The sequence below is a fragment of the Oncorhynchus nerka genome, linkage group LG15 (assembly GCF_034236695.1).
Source record: "Oncorhynchus nerka isolate Pitt River linkage group LG15, Oner_Uvic_2.0, whole genome shotgun sequence".
Lineage (NCBI taxonomy): Eukaryota > Metazoa > Chordata > Actinopteri > Salmoniformes > Salmonidae > Oncorhynchus > Oncorhynchus nerka.
Genome location: NC_088410.1, coordinates 94766040 through 94783657, shown reverse-complemented (window position 1 = coordinate 94783657; position 17618 = coordinate 94766040). Strand labels below are relative to the sequence as shown.

The following is a 17618-nucleotide window of genomic DNA, read 5'->3' as shown; positions in this document are numbered from 1 at the left end:
ATCCTGATGCTATTGGTGTTTCTCCCTCCATCCTGATGCTATTGGTGTTCTCTCCTCCATCCTGATGCTATTGGTGCTTTTCTCCCTCCATCCTGATGCTATTGGTGTTCTCTCCTCCATCCTGATGCTATTTCTCTCCTCCATCCTGATGTGCTTCTCCCTCCATCCTGATGCTATTGGTGTTCTCTCCTCCATCCTGATGCTATTGGTGTTTCTCTCCTCCATCCTGATGCTATTGGTGTTCTCTCCCTCCATCCTGATGCTATTGGTGTTGCTATTGGTGTTCTCTCCTCCATCCTGATGCTATTGGTGTTTTCTCCTCCATCCTGATGCTATTGGTGTTTTCTCCCTCCATCCATCCTGATGCTATTGGTGCTCTTCCTCCATCCTGATGCTATTGGTGTTCTCTCCCTCCATCCTGATGCTATTGGTGTTTCTCCCTCCATCCTGATGCTATTGGTGTTCTCTCCCTCCATCCTGATGCTATTGGTGTTCTCTCCCTCAATCCTGATGCTATTGGTGTTCTCTCCCTCCATCCTGATGCTATTGGTGTTTTCTCCCTCCATCCTGATGCTATTGGTGCTTTCTCCCTCCATCCTGATGCTATTGGTGCTTTTTCCCTCCATCCTGATGCTATTGTTGCTTTCTCCCTCCATCCTGATGGTATTGGTGTTCTCTCCCTCCATCCTGATGCTATTGGTGTTCTCTCCCTCCATCCTGATGCTATTGGTGTTCTCTACCTCCATCCTGATGCCTTTCCTCCATCCTGATGCTATTGTGTTCTCTCCCTCCATCCTGATGCTATTTCTCTCCCTCCATCCTGATGCTATTGGTGTTCTCTCCCTCCATCCTGATGCTATTGGTGTTCTCTGCCTCCATCCTGATGCTATTGGTGCTTTTTTTCTCCTCCATCCTGATGCTATTGGTGTTCTCTCCTCCATCCTGATGCTATTGGTGCTTTCTCCCTCCATCCTGATGCTATTGGTGTTCTCTCCCTCCATCCTGATGCTATTGGTGTTTCTCTCCCTCCATCCTGATGCTATTGGTGCTTTCTCCCTCCATCCTGATGCTATTGGTGTTCTCTCCCTCCATCCTGATGCTATTGGTGTTCTCTCCCTCCATCCTGATGCTATTGGTGTTCTCTCCCTCCATCCTGATGCTATTGGTGTTCTCTCCCTCCATCCTGATGCTATTGGTGTTCTCTCCCTCCATCCTGATGCTATTGGTGCTTTTTCCCTCCATCCTGATGCTATTGGTGTTCTCTCCCTCCATCCTGATGCTATTGGTGCTTTCTCCCTCCATCCTGATGCTATTGGTGTTCTCTCCCTCCATCCTGATGCTATTGGTGTTCTCTCCCTCCATCCTGATGCTATTGGTGTTCTCTCCCTCCATCCTGATGCTATTGGTCTTTCTCCTCCATCCTGATGCTATTGTTCTCCTGCCTCCCATCCATTGGTGTTCTCTCCCTCCATCCTGATGCTATTGGTGTTTTCTCCCTCCATCCTGATGCTATTGGTGCTTTCTCCCTCCATCCTGATGCTATTGGTGTTCTCTCCCTCCATCCTGATGCTATTGGTGCTTTCTCCCTCCATCCTGATGCTATTGGTGTTCTCTCCCTCCATCCTGATGCTATTGGTGCTTTCTCCCTCCATCCTGATGCTATTGGTGTTCTCTCCCTCCATCCTGATGCTATTGGTGTTCTTTCTCCCTCCATCCTGATGTTTTCTCCATCCTGATGCTATTGGTGTTCTCTCCCTCCATCCTGATGCTATTGGTGTTCTCTCCCTCCATCCTGATGCTATTGGTGTTCTCTCCTCCATCCTGATGCTATTGGTGTTCTCTCCCTCCATCCTGATGCTATTGGTTTCTCCCTCCATCCTGATGCTATTTGTTTTCTCCTCCATCCTGTGTTCTCTCCTCCATCCTGATGCTATTGGTGTTTTCCCTCCATCCTGATGCTATTGGTGTTCTCTCCCTCCATCCTGATGCTATTGGTGTTCTCTCCCTCCATCCTGATGCTATTGGTGTTTCTCTCCTCCATCCTGATGCTATTGGTGTTCTCTCCCTCCATCCTGATGCTATTGGTGTTCTCTCCCTCCATCCTGATGCTATTGGTGTTCTCTCCCTCCATCCTGATGCTATTGGTGCTTTCTCCCTCCTCCATGATGCCTATTGGTGTTCTCTCCTCCCATCCATGATGCTATTGGTGTTCTCTCCCTCCCATCATGATGCTATTGGTGTTCTCTCCCTCCATCCTGATGCTATTGGTGCTTTCTCCCTCCATCCTGATGCTATTGGTGCTTTCTCCCTCCATCCTGATGCTATTGGTGTTCTCTCCCTCCATCCTGATGCTATTGGTGTTCTCTCCCTCCATCCTGATGCTATTGGTGTTCTCTCCCTCCATCCTGATGCTATTGGTGCTTTCTCCCTCCATCCTGATGCTATTGGTGTTCTCTCCCTCCATCCTGATGCTATTGGTGCTTTCTCCCTCCATCCTGATGCTATTGGTGTTCTCTCCCTCCATCCTGATGCTATTGGTGTTCTCTCCCTCCATCCTGATGCTATTGGTGTTTTCTCCCTCCATCCTGATGCTATTGGTGTTCTCTCCCTCCATCATGATGCTATTGGTGTTCTCTCCCTCCATCCTGATGCTATTGGTGTTCTCTCCATCCATCCTGATGCTATTGGTGTTCTCTCCCTCCATCCTGATGCTATTGGTGCTTTCTCCCTCCATCCTGATGCTATTGGTGTTCTCTCCCTCCATCCTGATGCTATTGGTGCTTTTCCCTCCATCCTGATGCTATTGGTGTTCTCTCCCTCCATCCTGATGCTATTGGTGTTCTCTCCCTCCCACATGATGCTATTAGTGATTTCTCCCTCCCACATGATGCTATTGGTGTTCTCTCCCTCCCACATGATGCTATTGGTGTTCTCTCCCTCCCACATGATGCTATTAGTGATTTCTCCCTCCCACATGATGCTATTGGTGTTCTCTCCCTCCCACATGATGCTATTGGTGTTCTCTCCCTCCATCCTGATGCTATTGGTGTTCTCTCCCTCCATCCTGATGCTATTGGTGCTTTCTCCCTCCCACATGATGCCTTTGGTGTTCTCTCCCTCCCACATGATGCTATTGGTGTTCTCTCCCTCCCACATGATGGTATTGGTGTTCTCTCCCTCCCACATAATGCTATTGTTGTTCTCTCCCTCCATCATGATGCTATTGGTGTTCTCTCCCTCCATCCTGATGCTATTGTTGTTCTCTCCCTCCCACATGATGCTATTGGTGCTTTCTCCCTCCATCCTGATGCTATTGGTGTTCTCTCCCTCCATCCTGATGATATTGGTGCTTTCTCCCTCCATCCTGATGCTATTGGTGTTCTCTCCCTCCCACATGATGCTATTGGTGCTTTCTCCCTCCATCCTGATGCTATTGGTGCTTTCTCCCTCCATCCTGATGCTATTGGTGTTCTCTCCCTCCATCCTGATGCTATTGGTGCTTTCTCCCTCCATCCTGATGCTATTGGTGTTCTCTCCCTCCATCCTGATGCTATTGGTGTTTCCATCCTGATGATGCTATTGGTGTTCTCTCCTCCATCCTGATGCTATTGGTGTTCTCTCCCTCCATCCTGATGCTATTGGTGTTCTCTCCCTCCATCCTGATGCTATTGGTGCTTTCTCCCTCCATCCTGATGCTATTGGTGTTCTCTCCCTCCATCCTGATGCTATTGGTGCTTTTCCCTCCATCCTGATGCTATTGGTGTTCTCCCTCCATCCTGATGCTATTGGTGTTCTCTCCCTCCCACGTGATGCTATTGGTGTTCTCTCCCTCCATCCTGATGCTATTGGTGTTCTCTCCCTCCATCCTGATGCTATTGGTGCTTTCTCCCTCCCACATGATGCCTTTGGTGTTCTCTCCCTCCCACATGATGCTATTGGTGTTCTCTCCCTCCCACATGATGCTATTGGTGCTTCCTCCATCCTGATGCTATTGGTGTTTCTCCCTCCATCCTGATGCTATTGGTGCTTTCTCCCTCCATCCTGATGCTATTGGTGCTTTCTCCCTCCATCCTGATGCTATTGGTGTTCTCTCCCTCCATCCTGATGCTATTGGTGTTCTCTCCCTCCATCCTGATGCTATTGGTGTTCTCTCCCTCCATCCTGATGCTATTGGTGTTCTCTCCCTCCATCCTGATGCTATTGGTGCTTTCTCACTCCATGATGCTATTGGTGTTCTCTCCTCATAATGCTATTGGTGCTTTCTCCTGATGCTATTGGCTTTCTCCCTCCATCCTGATGCTATTGGTGTTCTCTCCCTCCATCCTCTCCTCCCATCCTGATGCTATTGGTGTTCTCTCCCTCCATCCTGATGCTATTGGTGTTCTCTCCCTCCATCCTGATGCTATTGGTGTTCTCTCCCTCCATCCTGATGCTATTGGTGTTCTCTCCCTCCATCCTGATGCTATTGGTGTTCTCTCCCTCCCACATGATGCTATTGGTGTTCTCTCCCTCCCACATGATGCTATTGGTGTTCTCTCCCTCCATCCTGATGCTATTGGTGTTCTCTTCCTCCATCCTGATGCTATTGGTGTTCTCTCCCTCCCACATGATGCTATTAGTGATTTCTCCCTCCCACATGATGCTATTGGTGTTCTCTCCCTCCCACATGATGCCTTTGGTGTTCTCTCCCTCCCACATGATGCTATTGGTGTTCTCTCCCTCCCACATGATGCTATTGGTGCTTTCTCCCTCCCACATGATGCTATTGGTGTTCTCTCCCTCCATCCTGATGCTATTGGTGTTCTCTCCCTCCATCCTGATGCTATTGGTGCTTTCTCCCTCCATCCTGATGCTATTGGTGTTCTCTCCCTCCATCCTGATGCTATTGGTGCTTTCTCCCTCCATCCTGATGCTATTGGTGTTCTCTCCCTCCATCCTGATGCTATTGGTGCTTTCTCCCTCCATCCTGATGCTATTGGTGTTCTCTCCCTCCATCCTGATGCTATTGGTGTTCTCTCCCTCCATCCTGATGCTATTGGTGTTCTCTCCCTCCATCCTGATGCTATTGGTGTTCTCTCCCTCCATCCTGATGCTATTGGTGTTCTCTCCCTCCATCCTGATGCTATTGGTGTTCTCTCCCTCCATCCTGATGCTATTGGTGTTCTCTCCCTCCATCCTGATGCTATTGGTGCTTTCTCCCTCCATCCTGATGCTATTGGTGTTCTCTCCCTCCATCCTGATGCTATTGGTGTTCTCTCCCTCCATCCTGATGCTATTGGTGTTCTCTCCCTCCATCCTGATGCTATTGGTGTTCTCTCCCTCCATCCTGATGCTATTGGTGTTCTCTCCCTCCAGCCTGATGCTATTGGTGCTTTCTCCCTCCCACATGATGCCTTTGGTGTTCTCTCCCTCCATCCTGATGCTATTGGTGCTTTCTCCCTCCATCCTGATGCTATTGGTGTTCTCTCCTCCCACCTGATGCTATTGGTGTCTTTCTCCCTCCATCATGATGCTATTGGTGTTCTCTCCCTCCCACATGATGCTATTGTTGTTCTCTCCCTCCCACATGATGCTATTGGTGCTTTTTCCCTCCCACATGATGCTATTGGTGCTTTCTCCCTCCCACATGATGCTATTGGTGCTTTTTCCCTCCCACATGATGCTATTGGTGTTCTCTCCCTCCATCCTGATGCTATTGGTGTTCTCTCCCTCCATCCTGATGCTATTGGTGTTCTCTCCCTCCATCCTGATGCTATTGGTGTTCTCTCCCTCCCACATGATGCCTTTGGTGTTCTCTCCCTCCCATATGATGCCTTTGGTGTTCTCTCCCTCCCACATGATGCCTTTGGTGTTCTCTCCCTCCCATATGATGCCTTTGGTGTTCTCTCCCTCCCACATGATGCCTTTGGTGTTCTCTCCCTCCCACATGATGCTATTGGTGTTCTCTCCCTCCCACATGATGCTATTGGTGCTTTTTCCCTCCCACATGATGCTATTGGTGCTTTCTCCCTCCCACGTGATGCTATTGGTGCTTTCTCCCTCCCACATGATGCTATTGGTGCTTTCTCCCTCCATCCTGATGCTATTGGTGTTCTTTCCCTCCCACATGATGCTATTGGTGTTCTCTCCCTCCATCCTGATGTTATTGGTGCTTTTTCCCTCCATCCTGATGCTATTGGTGTTCTCTCCCTCCCACATGATGCTATTAGTGATTTCTCCCTCCATCCTGATGCTATTGGTGCTTTCTCCCTCCCCACAATACTATTGGTGCTTCCTCCCTCCCACATGATGCTATTAGTGATTTCTCCCTCCCACATGATGCTATTGGTGCTTCCTCCCTCCCACATGATGCTATTGGTGCTTTCTCCCTCCCCCACGATACTATTGGTGTGCACCAGAGTTGCCGTGGTGATCCAGATCCAAGGTGTCATCAACAACAACCTTTCCATAGTTACTCCCCTGGGACGGGACCTCCCTTATCCCCCATCCTCTACCCGACGGCAGGGGAAGAGCCACACCCTGGCACCGGGCAGACTAGGGCTAAAAGCCAGGGGAGCCCAGTACACACATAAACACACACTGACCGACTGGCACTTTTTACAGCGCACAAACACAGCCTTGTTTTTGTATAAAATGGGAAACAATATTGTTGTTTCACGAGGGTATTAGGATACATGGAAGAGGCTATAATGCAAACGATGCTGATGTTGTTTTTCACACTGGCTCCTGAAAACCCATCTTTACTGTCCAGAAGTGTTCATTTAAAGAGTAGTATGGACTCATGGCATCTCTCTCCTTCTCTCTGCAGGTCGTTTGGTGTGGTGCTATGGGAGATGTTGACCGGAGAGGTACCGTATAAAGACGTGGACTCTTCAGCCATCATCTGGGGGGTGGGAAACAATAGCCTGAACCTACCTGTCCCAGAGAGCTGCCCAGACGGATTCAAGATACTGCTTAGACAGTGCTGGTGAGACAGAGGGATGGGAGGGAGGAGGGAGGGAGGGAGGGAGGGAGGGAGGGAGGGAGGGATGGGAGGGATGGGAGGGAGGGGGGGGAGGGAGGGGTGGGGGACAGGGCATAACAGAGGGGGTGGGGACAGGGCATAAAAGAGGGAGTGGGGTACAGGGCATAAAAGAGGGGTGGAGGACAGGGCATAAAAGAGGGGTGGAGGACAGGGCATAAAAGAGGGGGTGGGGTACAGGGCATAAAAGAGGGGGTGGGTACAGGGCATAAAAGGGTGGGGGGTGGGGTACAGGGCATAAAAGAGGGGGGTCGGGTACAGGGCATAAAAGAGGGGGTGAGAGGACAGGGCAAAAAAGGGGACAGGGGAGGGGTGGGGTACAGGGCATAAAAGAGGGGTGGGGTACAGGGCATAAAAGAGGGGGTGGAGGACAGGGCATAAAAGAGGGGGTGGGGTACAGGGCATACAAAAGAGGGGGTGGGGTACAGGGCATAAAAGAGGGGTGGAGGACAGGGCATAAAAGAGGGAGTGGAGGACAGGGGGTGGGGGCATAAAAGGGGGTGGGGACAGGGCATAAAAGAGGGGTGGGGTACAGGGCATAAAAGAGGGGGTGGAGGACAGGGCATAAAAGAGGGGGTGGGGGACAGGGCATAAAAGAGGGGTGGAGGACAGGGCATAAAAGAGGGGGTGGGGTACAGGGCATAAAAGAGGGGGTGGGGTACAGGGCATAAAAGAGGGGGTGGAGGACAGGGCATAAAAGAGGGGGGGGGGGGACAGGGCATAAAAGAGGGGGTGGGGACAGGGCATAAAAGAGGGGGTGGAGGACAGGGCATGAACATGTTTAACAAATAGAAGAGGATTTTAAGTAATCAGAAGATGTAGATGTTGTACATTGTAGTTGTATTTAAAGATATGTGTGTATCTGCCTCCAGGAGCAGTAAGCCCAGAAACAGACCTTCATTCAGACAGATCCTACTGCACCTGGACATCGCCTCCGCTGACCTGCTGTCTACCCCACAGGAGACATACTTCAAATCTCAGGTACTGTCACATAAGTAAACAGAGTACTAGAATGGCCATTGACACGCTGGCAACATGACTACAGGACAGCCATCTTTAAATGAAATGTTCATTTTAGAGTTATAAAGGTTTATGTCACTAATATTTCCAAGAGAGACACTTTTGTAAAACAAAATCACTGGGCGAGCCGCCATACCCCATCGGAGAACATGGGTTGTGTGTGTGGGGGGGGGGGGGGGGTCACAAAGTCAAAATGATCCAAAACATGAAATTAAACAGATTCATACATGATATTTAAGATACTAATCTCACTGTCAACTGCGTTTATTTTCAGCAAACTTAACGTGTAAATAAGATTCAACAACTGAGACAAAAACTAAACAAGTTTCACAGACATGTGACTAACAGAAATGGAATAATGTGTCCCTGAACAAAGGCGGTGTCAACATCAAAAGTAAGAGTCAGTATCTGGTGTGGCCACCAGCTGCATTAAGTACCTGCAGTGCATCTCCTCCTCGTGGACTGCACCAGATTTGCCAGATATTGCTGTGTGGATTGAAGGAAGTATGCTGTGGAGTGATTGAAATGTGCATCAGAAAGGTAATTGAAAAGTTGAGGAAAACATCAGGGATAATCATCAAACAATCTTAGCCTGTGCAGATTTCTCACTCTGCATTCCTACCGAGTCCTGCACAGCTTATGTTGTACATGGAGACAGAACACAGGTATAAGCTCCTATATGGGGCTCCTATGTATAGGCTCAGGGTATGGGGCTCATAGTTGGTAATTCCTAGAATGAAAACGAATTCAATTACGCGCCAGAACCCGCTTTTATCTCTCTGTTTGTCCCAAGACGCTAAAGGTTATTTACATGACCACGGTTCTATGAAGTAAGTGGCACATTCAGCTGACTGAGGAAAACAAAACAAGTTCTTTCAGATTATTACCGCGAGCCACCAATCAAGTCGCAGAGAGAAGCATGCGTCTCGCACGACGCGCAATGACTATGCCTGGTTTATGACAAAGGCCACTCTAGTATAGTAGTGAGTCTCTATGAATACAGAAGAAATACTGTTCCTACTAAAGACAACTAGAAGCTCTTTCTCTCTCTCTCACTCAATACCAATTTCCCTGCTGTCTGTCGAGGAAAGATATATGTTGCCTTGTAAAATTACAAGCTGATGGACAAGTGCCCGTGCATGCAATTACACAGGCAGTCACATAAGCACGACCCCAATAAACACACATCAGTTTTCCTGATTAATTTCCTTCTGGCTGCGTCCCGCTGCTTCTAAACCTGATGGCATCTAGTGACGCAAATACCAGCCCCTTAACTGTCATCTCTCTGCCTCTCTTCCTTCCCTACTCCTCTCTCTGCCTCTCCTCCTTCCCGCCTCCTCCCTCTCCTCCTTCCCTCCTCCTCTCTCTGCCTCTCCTCCTTCCCTACTCCTCTCTCTGCCTCTCCTCCTTCCCGCCTCCTCCCTCTCCTCCTTCCCTCCTCCTCTCTCTGCCTCTCCTCCTTCCCTACTCATCTCTCTGCCTCTCCTCCTTCCCTACTCCATTCTCTGCCTCTCCTCCCTCCTCCTCCCCTCCTCCTCTCCTCTCCTGCCTCCTCCTTCCCCTCCTCTCTCTGCCTCTCCTCCTTCCCTCCTCCATTCTCTCCTCCTCTCTCTGCCTCCTTCCCTCCTCCTTCCCTACTCTCTCTGCCTCTCCTCCTTCCCTACTCCATCTCTCTCCTCCTTCCCTCCTCCTTCTCCTCCTTCCCTTCTCCTCTCTGCCTCTCCTCCTTCCCTACTCCTCTCTCTGCCTCCTCTCCCCTCCTCTCTCCTTCCCCTTCTCCCTCTCTCTGCCCTCTCCTCCTTCCCTCTCTCCTCTCTCTGCCTCTCCTCCTTCCCTTCTCCTCTCTCTGCCTCTCATCCTTCCCTACTCCTCTCTCTGCCTCTCCTCCTTCCCTACTCTCTCTCCCTCTCCTCCTTCCCTACTTCTCTCTCTGCCTCTCCCTCCCTCCCTCCCTCCTCTCCCTCCTTCCCTCTCCTCCTGCCTCTCCTCCTTCCCTCTCTCTCTCTCCTCCTTCCCTACTCCTCTCTCTGCCTCTCCTCCTTCCCTACTCCTCTCTCTGCCTCTCCTCCTTCCCTACTCCTCTCTCTGCCTCTCCTCCTTCCCTACTCTCTCTGCCTCTCCTCCTTCCCCTACTCTCTCTGCCTCTCCTCCTTCCCTACTCCTCTCTCTGCCTCTCCTCCTTCCCTCCTCTCTCTGCCTCTCCTCCTTCCCTCCTCCTCTCTCTGCCTCTCCTCCTTCCTCTCCTCTTCCCCTCTCCTCCTCCTTCCTTCCCTCTCTCTGCCTCTCCTCTCCCTTCTCTCCTTCTCCTCCTTCCCTCTCTCTCTCTGCCTCTCCTCCTTCCCTTCTCCTCTCTCTGCCTCTCCTCCTTCCCTACTCCTCTCTCTGCCTCTCCTTCTTCCCTTCTCCTCTCTCTGCCTCTCCTCCTTCCCTTCTCCTCTCTCTGCCTCTCCTCCTTCCCTATTCCTCTCTCTCCTTACTCCTCTCTCTCTCTTCCTTCCCTACTCTCTTTCTTCTCTCTCTCTCCCTCCCTTCTCCTCTCTCTCTCCTCCTTCCCTACACCTCTCTCTCTCTTCTCTCTCCCCCCTTCTCCTCTCTCTCTTCTCTCTCCATCTCCTCCTTTCCTACTCATCTCTCTCTCTTCTCTCTCACTTCCACTTTATTCTCTCCCCTCTCCTCTTCCTCCCCCTCTCTTTTCGCCTTTCCCTTTCTCTTCTCCTCCTGCCCTCTCACTCACCCCTCCCCCCCCCTCCCTTTCTTCTCTCTTTCTTTCTCCACCCTCCCCCTTTCATCCTCCCCCCCTCTCCTCTCATAATGGATTTTTCTTGTGATGGCAGCAAGAAGTATTAGCTGCTACAGTCCATTCTATTGATTGCTTTAATGTGGAGGAGAGGCAGGTAGAAGGGGTTGGGAGGAGAGGAGAAGAGGTGGAGAGAAGGATGGGAGGAGGGAAGGAGAGGCAGGGAGGAGGGAAGGAGAGGCAGGGAGGAGGGGAGGAGAGGCAGGGAGGAAGGAAGGAGAGGCAGGGAGGAAGGAAGGAGAGGCAGGGAGGAGGTAAGGAGAGGCAGGGGAGGAGGGAAGGAGAGGCAGGGAAGGAGAGGCAGGGAGGAGGGGAGGAGAGGCAGGGAAGGAGAGGCAGGGAGGAGGGAAGGAGAGGCAGGGAAGGAGAGGCAGGGAGAAGGGGAGGAGAGGCGAGGGGAGGGAAGGAGAGGCAGGGAGGAGGGAAGGAAGGAGAGGCAGGGAGGGGGAGGCAGGGCAAGGAGGACATAAAGGAATGAGGGATGAGAGGGGTGGCTGCAGGCAGAGCAGAGTGCTCTCAAACTCCATTAGCTTAATAACAAGAGCCACACACACACAGATGGACCGTGACGGACGAACGGACCTGCACACAACCACACACAAACACTCTCTTAAAAACCCTTATGTCCTTGGACAAGACTAGACAGACAGCAGCTAAAAAGGCACTTGTCAAAGTCAGGATGGTACACAGGCAGGAAAATGTCCACGGTGTATTTTCGTTCAGAAAGTGTTCTGAAATGCTCTGTGACATGGATTCATTTTGACTGACACACATGGTATGTCTATGCTGCTGTCTAACTGTTATGATTGACACTATAATCTGTGTTTTAACTGACACTATAATCTGTGTTTTAACTGACACTATAATCTGTGTTTTAACTGACACTATAATCTGTGGTGCTGTGTTTTAACTGACACTATACTCTGTGTTTTAACTGACACTATAATCTGGGGTGCTGTGTTTTAATTGACACTATAATCTGTGTTTTAACTGACACTATAATCTGTGTTTTAACTGACACTATAATCTGTGTTTTAACTGACACTATAATCTGTGTTTTAACTGACACTATAATCTGTGTTTTAACTGACACTATAATCTGTGTTTTAACTGACACTATAATCTGTGTTTTAACTGACACTATAATCTGTGTTTTAATTGACACTATAATCTGTGTTTTAACTGACACTATAATCTGTGTTTTAACTGACACTATAATCTGTGTTTTAACTGACACTATAATCTGTGGTTTTAACTGACACTATAATCTGTGTTTTAACTGACACTATAATCTGTGTTTTAACTGACACTATAATCTGTGTTTTAACTGACACTATAATCTGTGTTTTAACTGACACTATAATCTGTGTTTTAACTGACACTATAATCTGTGTTTTAACTGACACTATAATCTGTGGTGCTGTGTTTTAACTGACACTATAATCTGTGTTTTAACTGACACTATAATCTGTGTTTTAACTGACACTATAATCTGTGTTTTAACTGACACTATAATCTGTGTTTTAACTGACACTATAATCTGTGTTTTAACTGACACTATAATAATCTATGTTTTAACTGACACTGCTGTGTTTTAACTGACACTATAATCTGTGTTTTAACTGACACTATAATCTGTGTGTTTTAACTGACACTATAATCTGTGGTGCTGTGTTTTAACTGACACTATAATCTGTGTTTTAACTGACACTATAATCTGTGTTTTAACTGACACTATAATCTGTGTTTTAACTGACACTATAATCTGTGTTTTAACTGACACTATAATCTGTGTTGCTGTGTTTTAACTGACACTATAATCTGTGTTTTAACTGACACTATAATCTGTGTTTTAACTGACACTATAATCTGTATTGCTGTGTTTTAACTGACACTATAATCTGTGGTGCTGTGGTTTAACTGACACTATAATCTGTGTTTTAACTGACACTATAATCTGTGTTTTAACTGACACTATAATCTGTGTTTTTATAATCTGTGGTGCTGTGTTTTAACTGACACTATAATCTGTGTTTTAACTGACACTATAATATGTGGTGCTGTGTTTTAACTGACACTATAATCTGTGTTTTAACTGACACTATAAATCTGTGTTTTAACTGACACTATAATCTGTGGTGCTGTGGTTTAACTGACACTATAATCTGTGGTGCTGTGGTTTAACTGACACTATAATCTGTGTTTTAACTGTCACTATAATCTGTGTTTTAACTGACATCTGGTGCTGTGTTTTAACTGACACTATAATCTGTGTTTTAACTTGTTTTAACTATAATCTGTGTTTTAATTGACACTATAATCTGTGTTTTAACTGTCACTATAATCTGTGTTTTAACTGACACTATAATCTGTGGTTTAACTGACACTATAATCTGTGTTTTAACTGACACTATAATCTGTATTGCTGTGTTTTAACTGACACTATAATCTGTGTTTTAACTGACACTATAATCTGTGTTTTAACTGACACTATAATCTGTGTTTTAACTGACACTATAATCTGTGTTTTAACTGACACTATAATCTGTGTTTTAACTGACACTATAATCTGTGTTTTAACTGACACTATAATCTGTGTTTTAACTGACACTATAATCTGTGGTGCTGTGGTTTAACTGACACTATAATCTGTGGTGCTGTGGTTTAACTGACACTATAATCTGTGTTTTAACTGACACTATAATCTGTGGTGCTGTGTTTTAACTGACACTATAATCTGTGGTGCTGTGGTTTAACTGACACGGCGTCTGTTGCTGTATCTGTGTTGCAGGCAGAGTGGCGTGAGGAGGTGAAGCAACACTTTGAGAAGATCAAGTCAGAGGGGACATGTATACACAGACTGGACGAGGAGATGATTATACGACGCAAAGAGGAGCTCAGGTACAGGAAGAGGGTCATGGATGGATGGATGATGAATTAATGGATGGATGGATGATAGATGGATGGATGATGGATTAATGGATGGATGATAGATGGATGGATGGATGATGGATGGATTAATGGATGATAGATGGATGATAGATGGATGATAGATGAATGGCTGGATGATAGATGGATGGATGGATGGATGGATGGATGGATGGATGAAGGATTAATGGATGGATGATAGATGGATGGATGGATGGATGATGATGGATGATGGATTAATGGATGGATGGATGGATGATAGATGGATGGATGGATGAATGAATGAATGAATGAATGAATGGATGGATGATGGATGGATGGATGGATGAATGGATGATGGATGGATGGATGGATGATAGATGGATGGATGATGGATGGATGGATGGATGGATGGATGGATGGATGGATGAATGGATGGATGAATGGATGGATGGATGGATGATGGATGCATGGATGGATGGATGGATGGATGAATGGATGGATGATGGATGGATGGATGATGGATGGATGAATGGATGGATGGGTGATGGGTGGATGGATGATTGATTAATGGATGGATGATAGATGGATGGATGATGGATGAATGAATGGATGGATGATGGATTGATGATAGGTGGATGAATGGATGGATGATGGATGGATGATAGATGGATGGATGATGGATACATGGATGGATGGATGAATGGATGGATGAATGGATGGATGATAGATGGATGGATGATGGATGCATGGATGGATGGATGGATGGATGGATGGATGGATGAATGGATGGATGGATGGATGATGGGTGGATGGATGATGGATTAATGGATGGATGGATGATAGGTGGATGGATGGATGGATGGATGATGGATGGATGAATGGATGAATGGATGGATGGATGGATGGATGAATGGATGGATGGATGGTTTAATTCCTTAATATTTAAGTGAATGAGTGAGTTAGTGAGGGAGCGAATGAACACGCAGAAAGAATCCTACAGTAGATACATAAATACCGTACAGACAGACAGTACATTAATAGCTAGCTGCATTGTAATGTGTTTGTATTAACCCCTATTTGTCTCGTTGGCTTTCTCTCTCCCTCTCTACCAGACATGCCCTGGATATACGCGAGCACTATGAGCGGAAGCTGGAGAGAGCCAACAACCTCTACATGGAGCTCAACGCCGTTATGCTACAGCTGGAACTCAAGGAGAAGGAGCTACTCAAGTAATAACCTTAGTCATTGTTGCACACCTTACACACAATATCCATGTTAAAACTGTACGAGTGTGAGTGGACCATGTTAAGTCCTTAGTGATGTGGACACGGAGGAACTTGAAGCTCTCGACCCACTCCACTACAGCCCCGTTGATGTGGATTGGGGTGTCGTCGTCCCCCCACCCCCTCCGTTTCCTGTAGTCCACGATCAGCTCCTTGGTCTTACTGACGTTTCGGGGGAGGTTGTTGCCCCGGCACCACACAGCCAGGTCACTGATCTCCTCCCTGTAGGCCGTCTCGTTGTCACCAGCGATCAGGCCTACCACCGTCATGTCATCAGAAAACTTAACGATGGTGTCGGAGTCCCACGCAGTCATGGGTGAACAGGAAGTACAGGAGGGGACTAAGCACGCACCCCTGGGGGGCCTCTGTGTTGAGGGTCAGCATGGCGGAAGTGGTGTTGCCTACCCTGACCAGCTGGGGTCGTCCTGTCAGGAAGTCCTGGATCCAGTTGCAGAGGGAAGTGTTCAATCCCAGGGTCTTAAGCTTGGTGACGAGCTTGGAGTGGACAATGGTGTTGAACACTGAGCTGTAATCAATGCACAGCATTGTCCAAATGACAAAAGACTTAAAATGGTCAAGTCACACATGTACAGTCGTGGAGAAGGCGCTACAGCACCTCTTCCCCCTCAAGAAATGGAAAAGGTTTGGCATTGGCCTTCAAATCCTCACAAAAGTTATACAGCTGTACCACTGAGAGCATCTTGACTAGCTGCATCACTGTTCGGTATGGCAACAGCACCGCCCTCGATTGCATGGCGCTACAGAGAGTGATGCTGACAGCTGAGTACATCACTGGGGCCCGTCAATCCAGGACCTCTATATCAGGCGGTGTGAAAGGCAGGCCTGTAAAATCGTTAAAGACTACAGACAACCAAGCTTTAGAAGGTTCTCTCCGCTTCGACATGGCAAGCGGTACCGGTGCATCAAGTCTGACACCAACAGGCTCCTGAACAGCTTCTATCCCCAAGCCATAAAACTGATAAATAGCTAATAAAATAGCTAACGAAATAGCTAACGAAATAGCTAACTTAAGAGCAAACTAAATAGAACACTAAATAGCTAACAAAATGGCTAACTAAATAGCTAACAAAATGGCTAACTAAATAGCTAACTAAATGGCTAACTAAATAGCTAACTAAATGGCTAACTAAATAGCTAACTAAATAGCTAACTAAATGGCTAACTAAATAGCTAAATTGCAAGGGCTTTGCACACTCACAGGACTCTACACACTCACAGGACAATTATAATTTATGCTGCCGTTTTTCATACATCCTGATGCCTAGTCACCTTACCCCTAAACATGTCTACCTTCATCACTCCAGTATCAGGGAGGCAAGTAGCCTAGTGGTTAGAGCGTTGGACTAGTAACCGAAAGGTTGCAAGATCGAATCCTTGAGCTGACAAGGTAAAAATCGATATTTCTTCCCCTGAACAAGGCAGTTAACCCACTGTTCCTAGGCTGTCATTGAAAATGTAAAAAATCCCTGCTCATTGTAAATATGGTATTGGAACTGACCCTGTATATAACTTCTTATTTGTATATCTGGTGTGTTTTTGTTTCTACCATATGTTATTTTATAGTCCTACATTGATATAGATTATTGCATTGTTGAGTTTTGAGTTTGCAAGAAAGGAATTTCGCAGTACTTTGAGGACTTAACATTCAAACTTGAAACTTGTGTATACAATACTCATCGTCATCTGCCACATGGAGCTAGAGGGAATAGCAGACATGGTATAATTAACATATAAGGCACGGGGTCTGTGGTTTATGGCCAATATACCATGACTAAGGGCTGTTCTTGGGCACGACGCATCGCGGAGTATTGGCCATATACCCCAAACCCCCGAGGTGCCTTATTGCTATTATAAACTGGTTACCAACGTAATTAGAACACGAAAAATAAATGTTTTGTCATACCCGTGAAATACGGTCTGATATAGCATGGCTGTCAGCCAATCAGCATTCAGGATTCGAACCACCCAGTTTATAATATATAATACCAACAATATATATATTTTTTTTTGTGACTTAGAAATGAACGAACAAACTAACAAAACGATGTTGCATGTTTCCCAGGAGGGAGCAGTCACTGGATAAGAAGTACCCAGGATGTATCAAGCACCACAGCTCCAGACAGGAACGCTCGTCCAACTCCATGGAGAAGCTCATCAAGAAACGCAACGTACCTCAGAAACTTCCCGCGCACAGCAAGAGGTGAGACTGAGGAGGGAGAAACCAACTTCTCACTAGTTTGTCACGATTTGTTGTTCAATCCGTGTCAGTGTAGTTTTGATTACTGAAATACATTGTGGTAACAGGAACATGGCGTAGTTATAATCTAGTATTACTTGTTATAGGCATGTACACAGTCTTCACTGTTGATAGTTTCTTTGGATACCAGGGGAAAAGGAAAAGGAACTGTAGTGTAGGTGGGACAACCACATAACTTAGTCATAGTAAGTACATTTTCCCCCAATAAAGTAGCTATCAGCAACGGCAGACAACTTGACTGACTTTATTGAGCCATGCTCAGTGTAGAGAAACTAAAGACTTTACTCACTGTGAATCCACTGTGTTGTT

At 47.0% G+C, this 17618-nt stretch overlaps 1 protein-coding gene across 1 annotated transcript in view; it reads left to right on the top strand.

The window, feature by feature from the left end:
* The window catches only part of LOC115117395 (mitogen-activated protein kinase kinase kinase 12-like), a 47148-nt gene that overhangs the window by 21843 nt on the left and 7687 nt on the right, over positions 1–17618 (top strand). The window contains exons 5-9 of the mRNA XM_065002056.1: positions 6809–6967; positions 7894–8002; positions 13630–13739; positions 14861–14977; positions 17115–17252. Coding sequence (XP_064858128.1) covers positions 6809–6967; positions 7894–8002; positions 13630–13739; positions 14861–14977; positions 17115–17252 — 633 coding nt within the window. The remainder of the gene's footprint in view (positions 1–6808; positions 6968–7893; positions 8003–13629; positions 13740–14860; positions 14978–17114; positions 17253–17618) is intronic.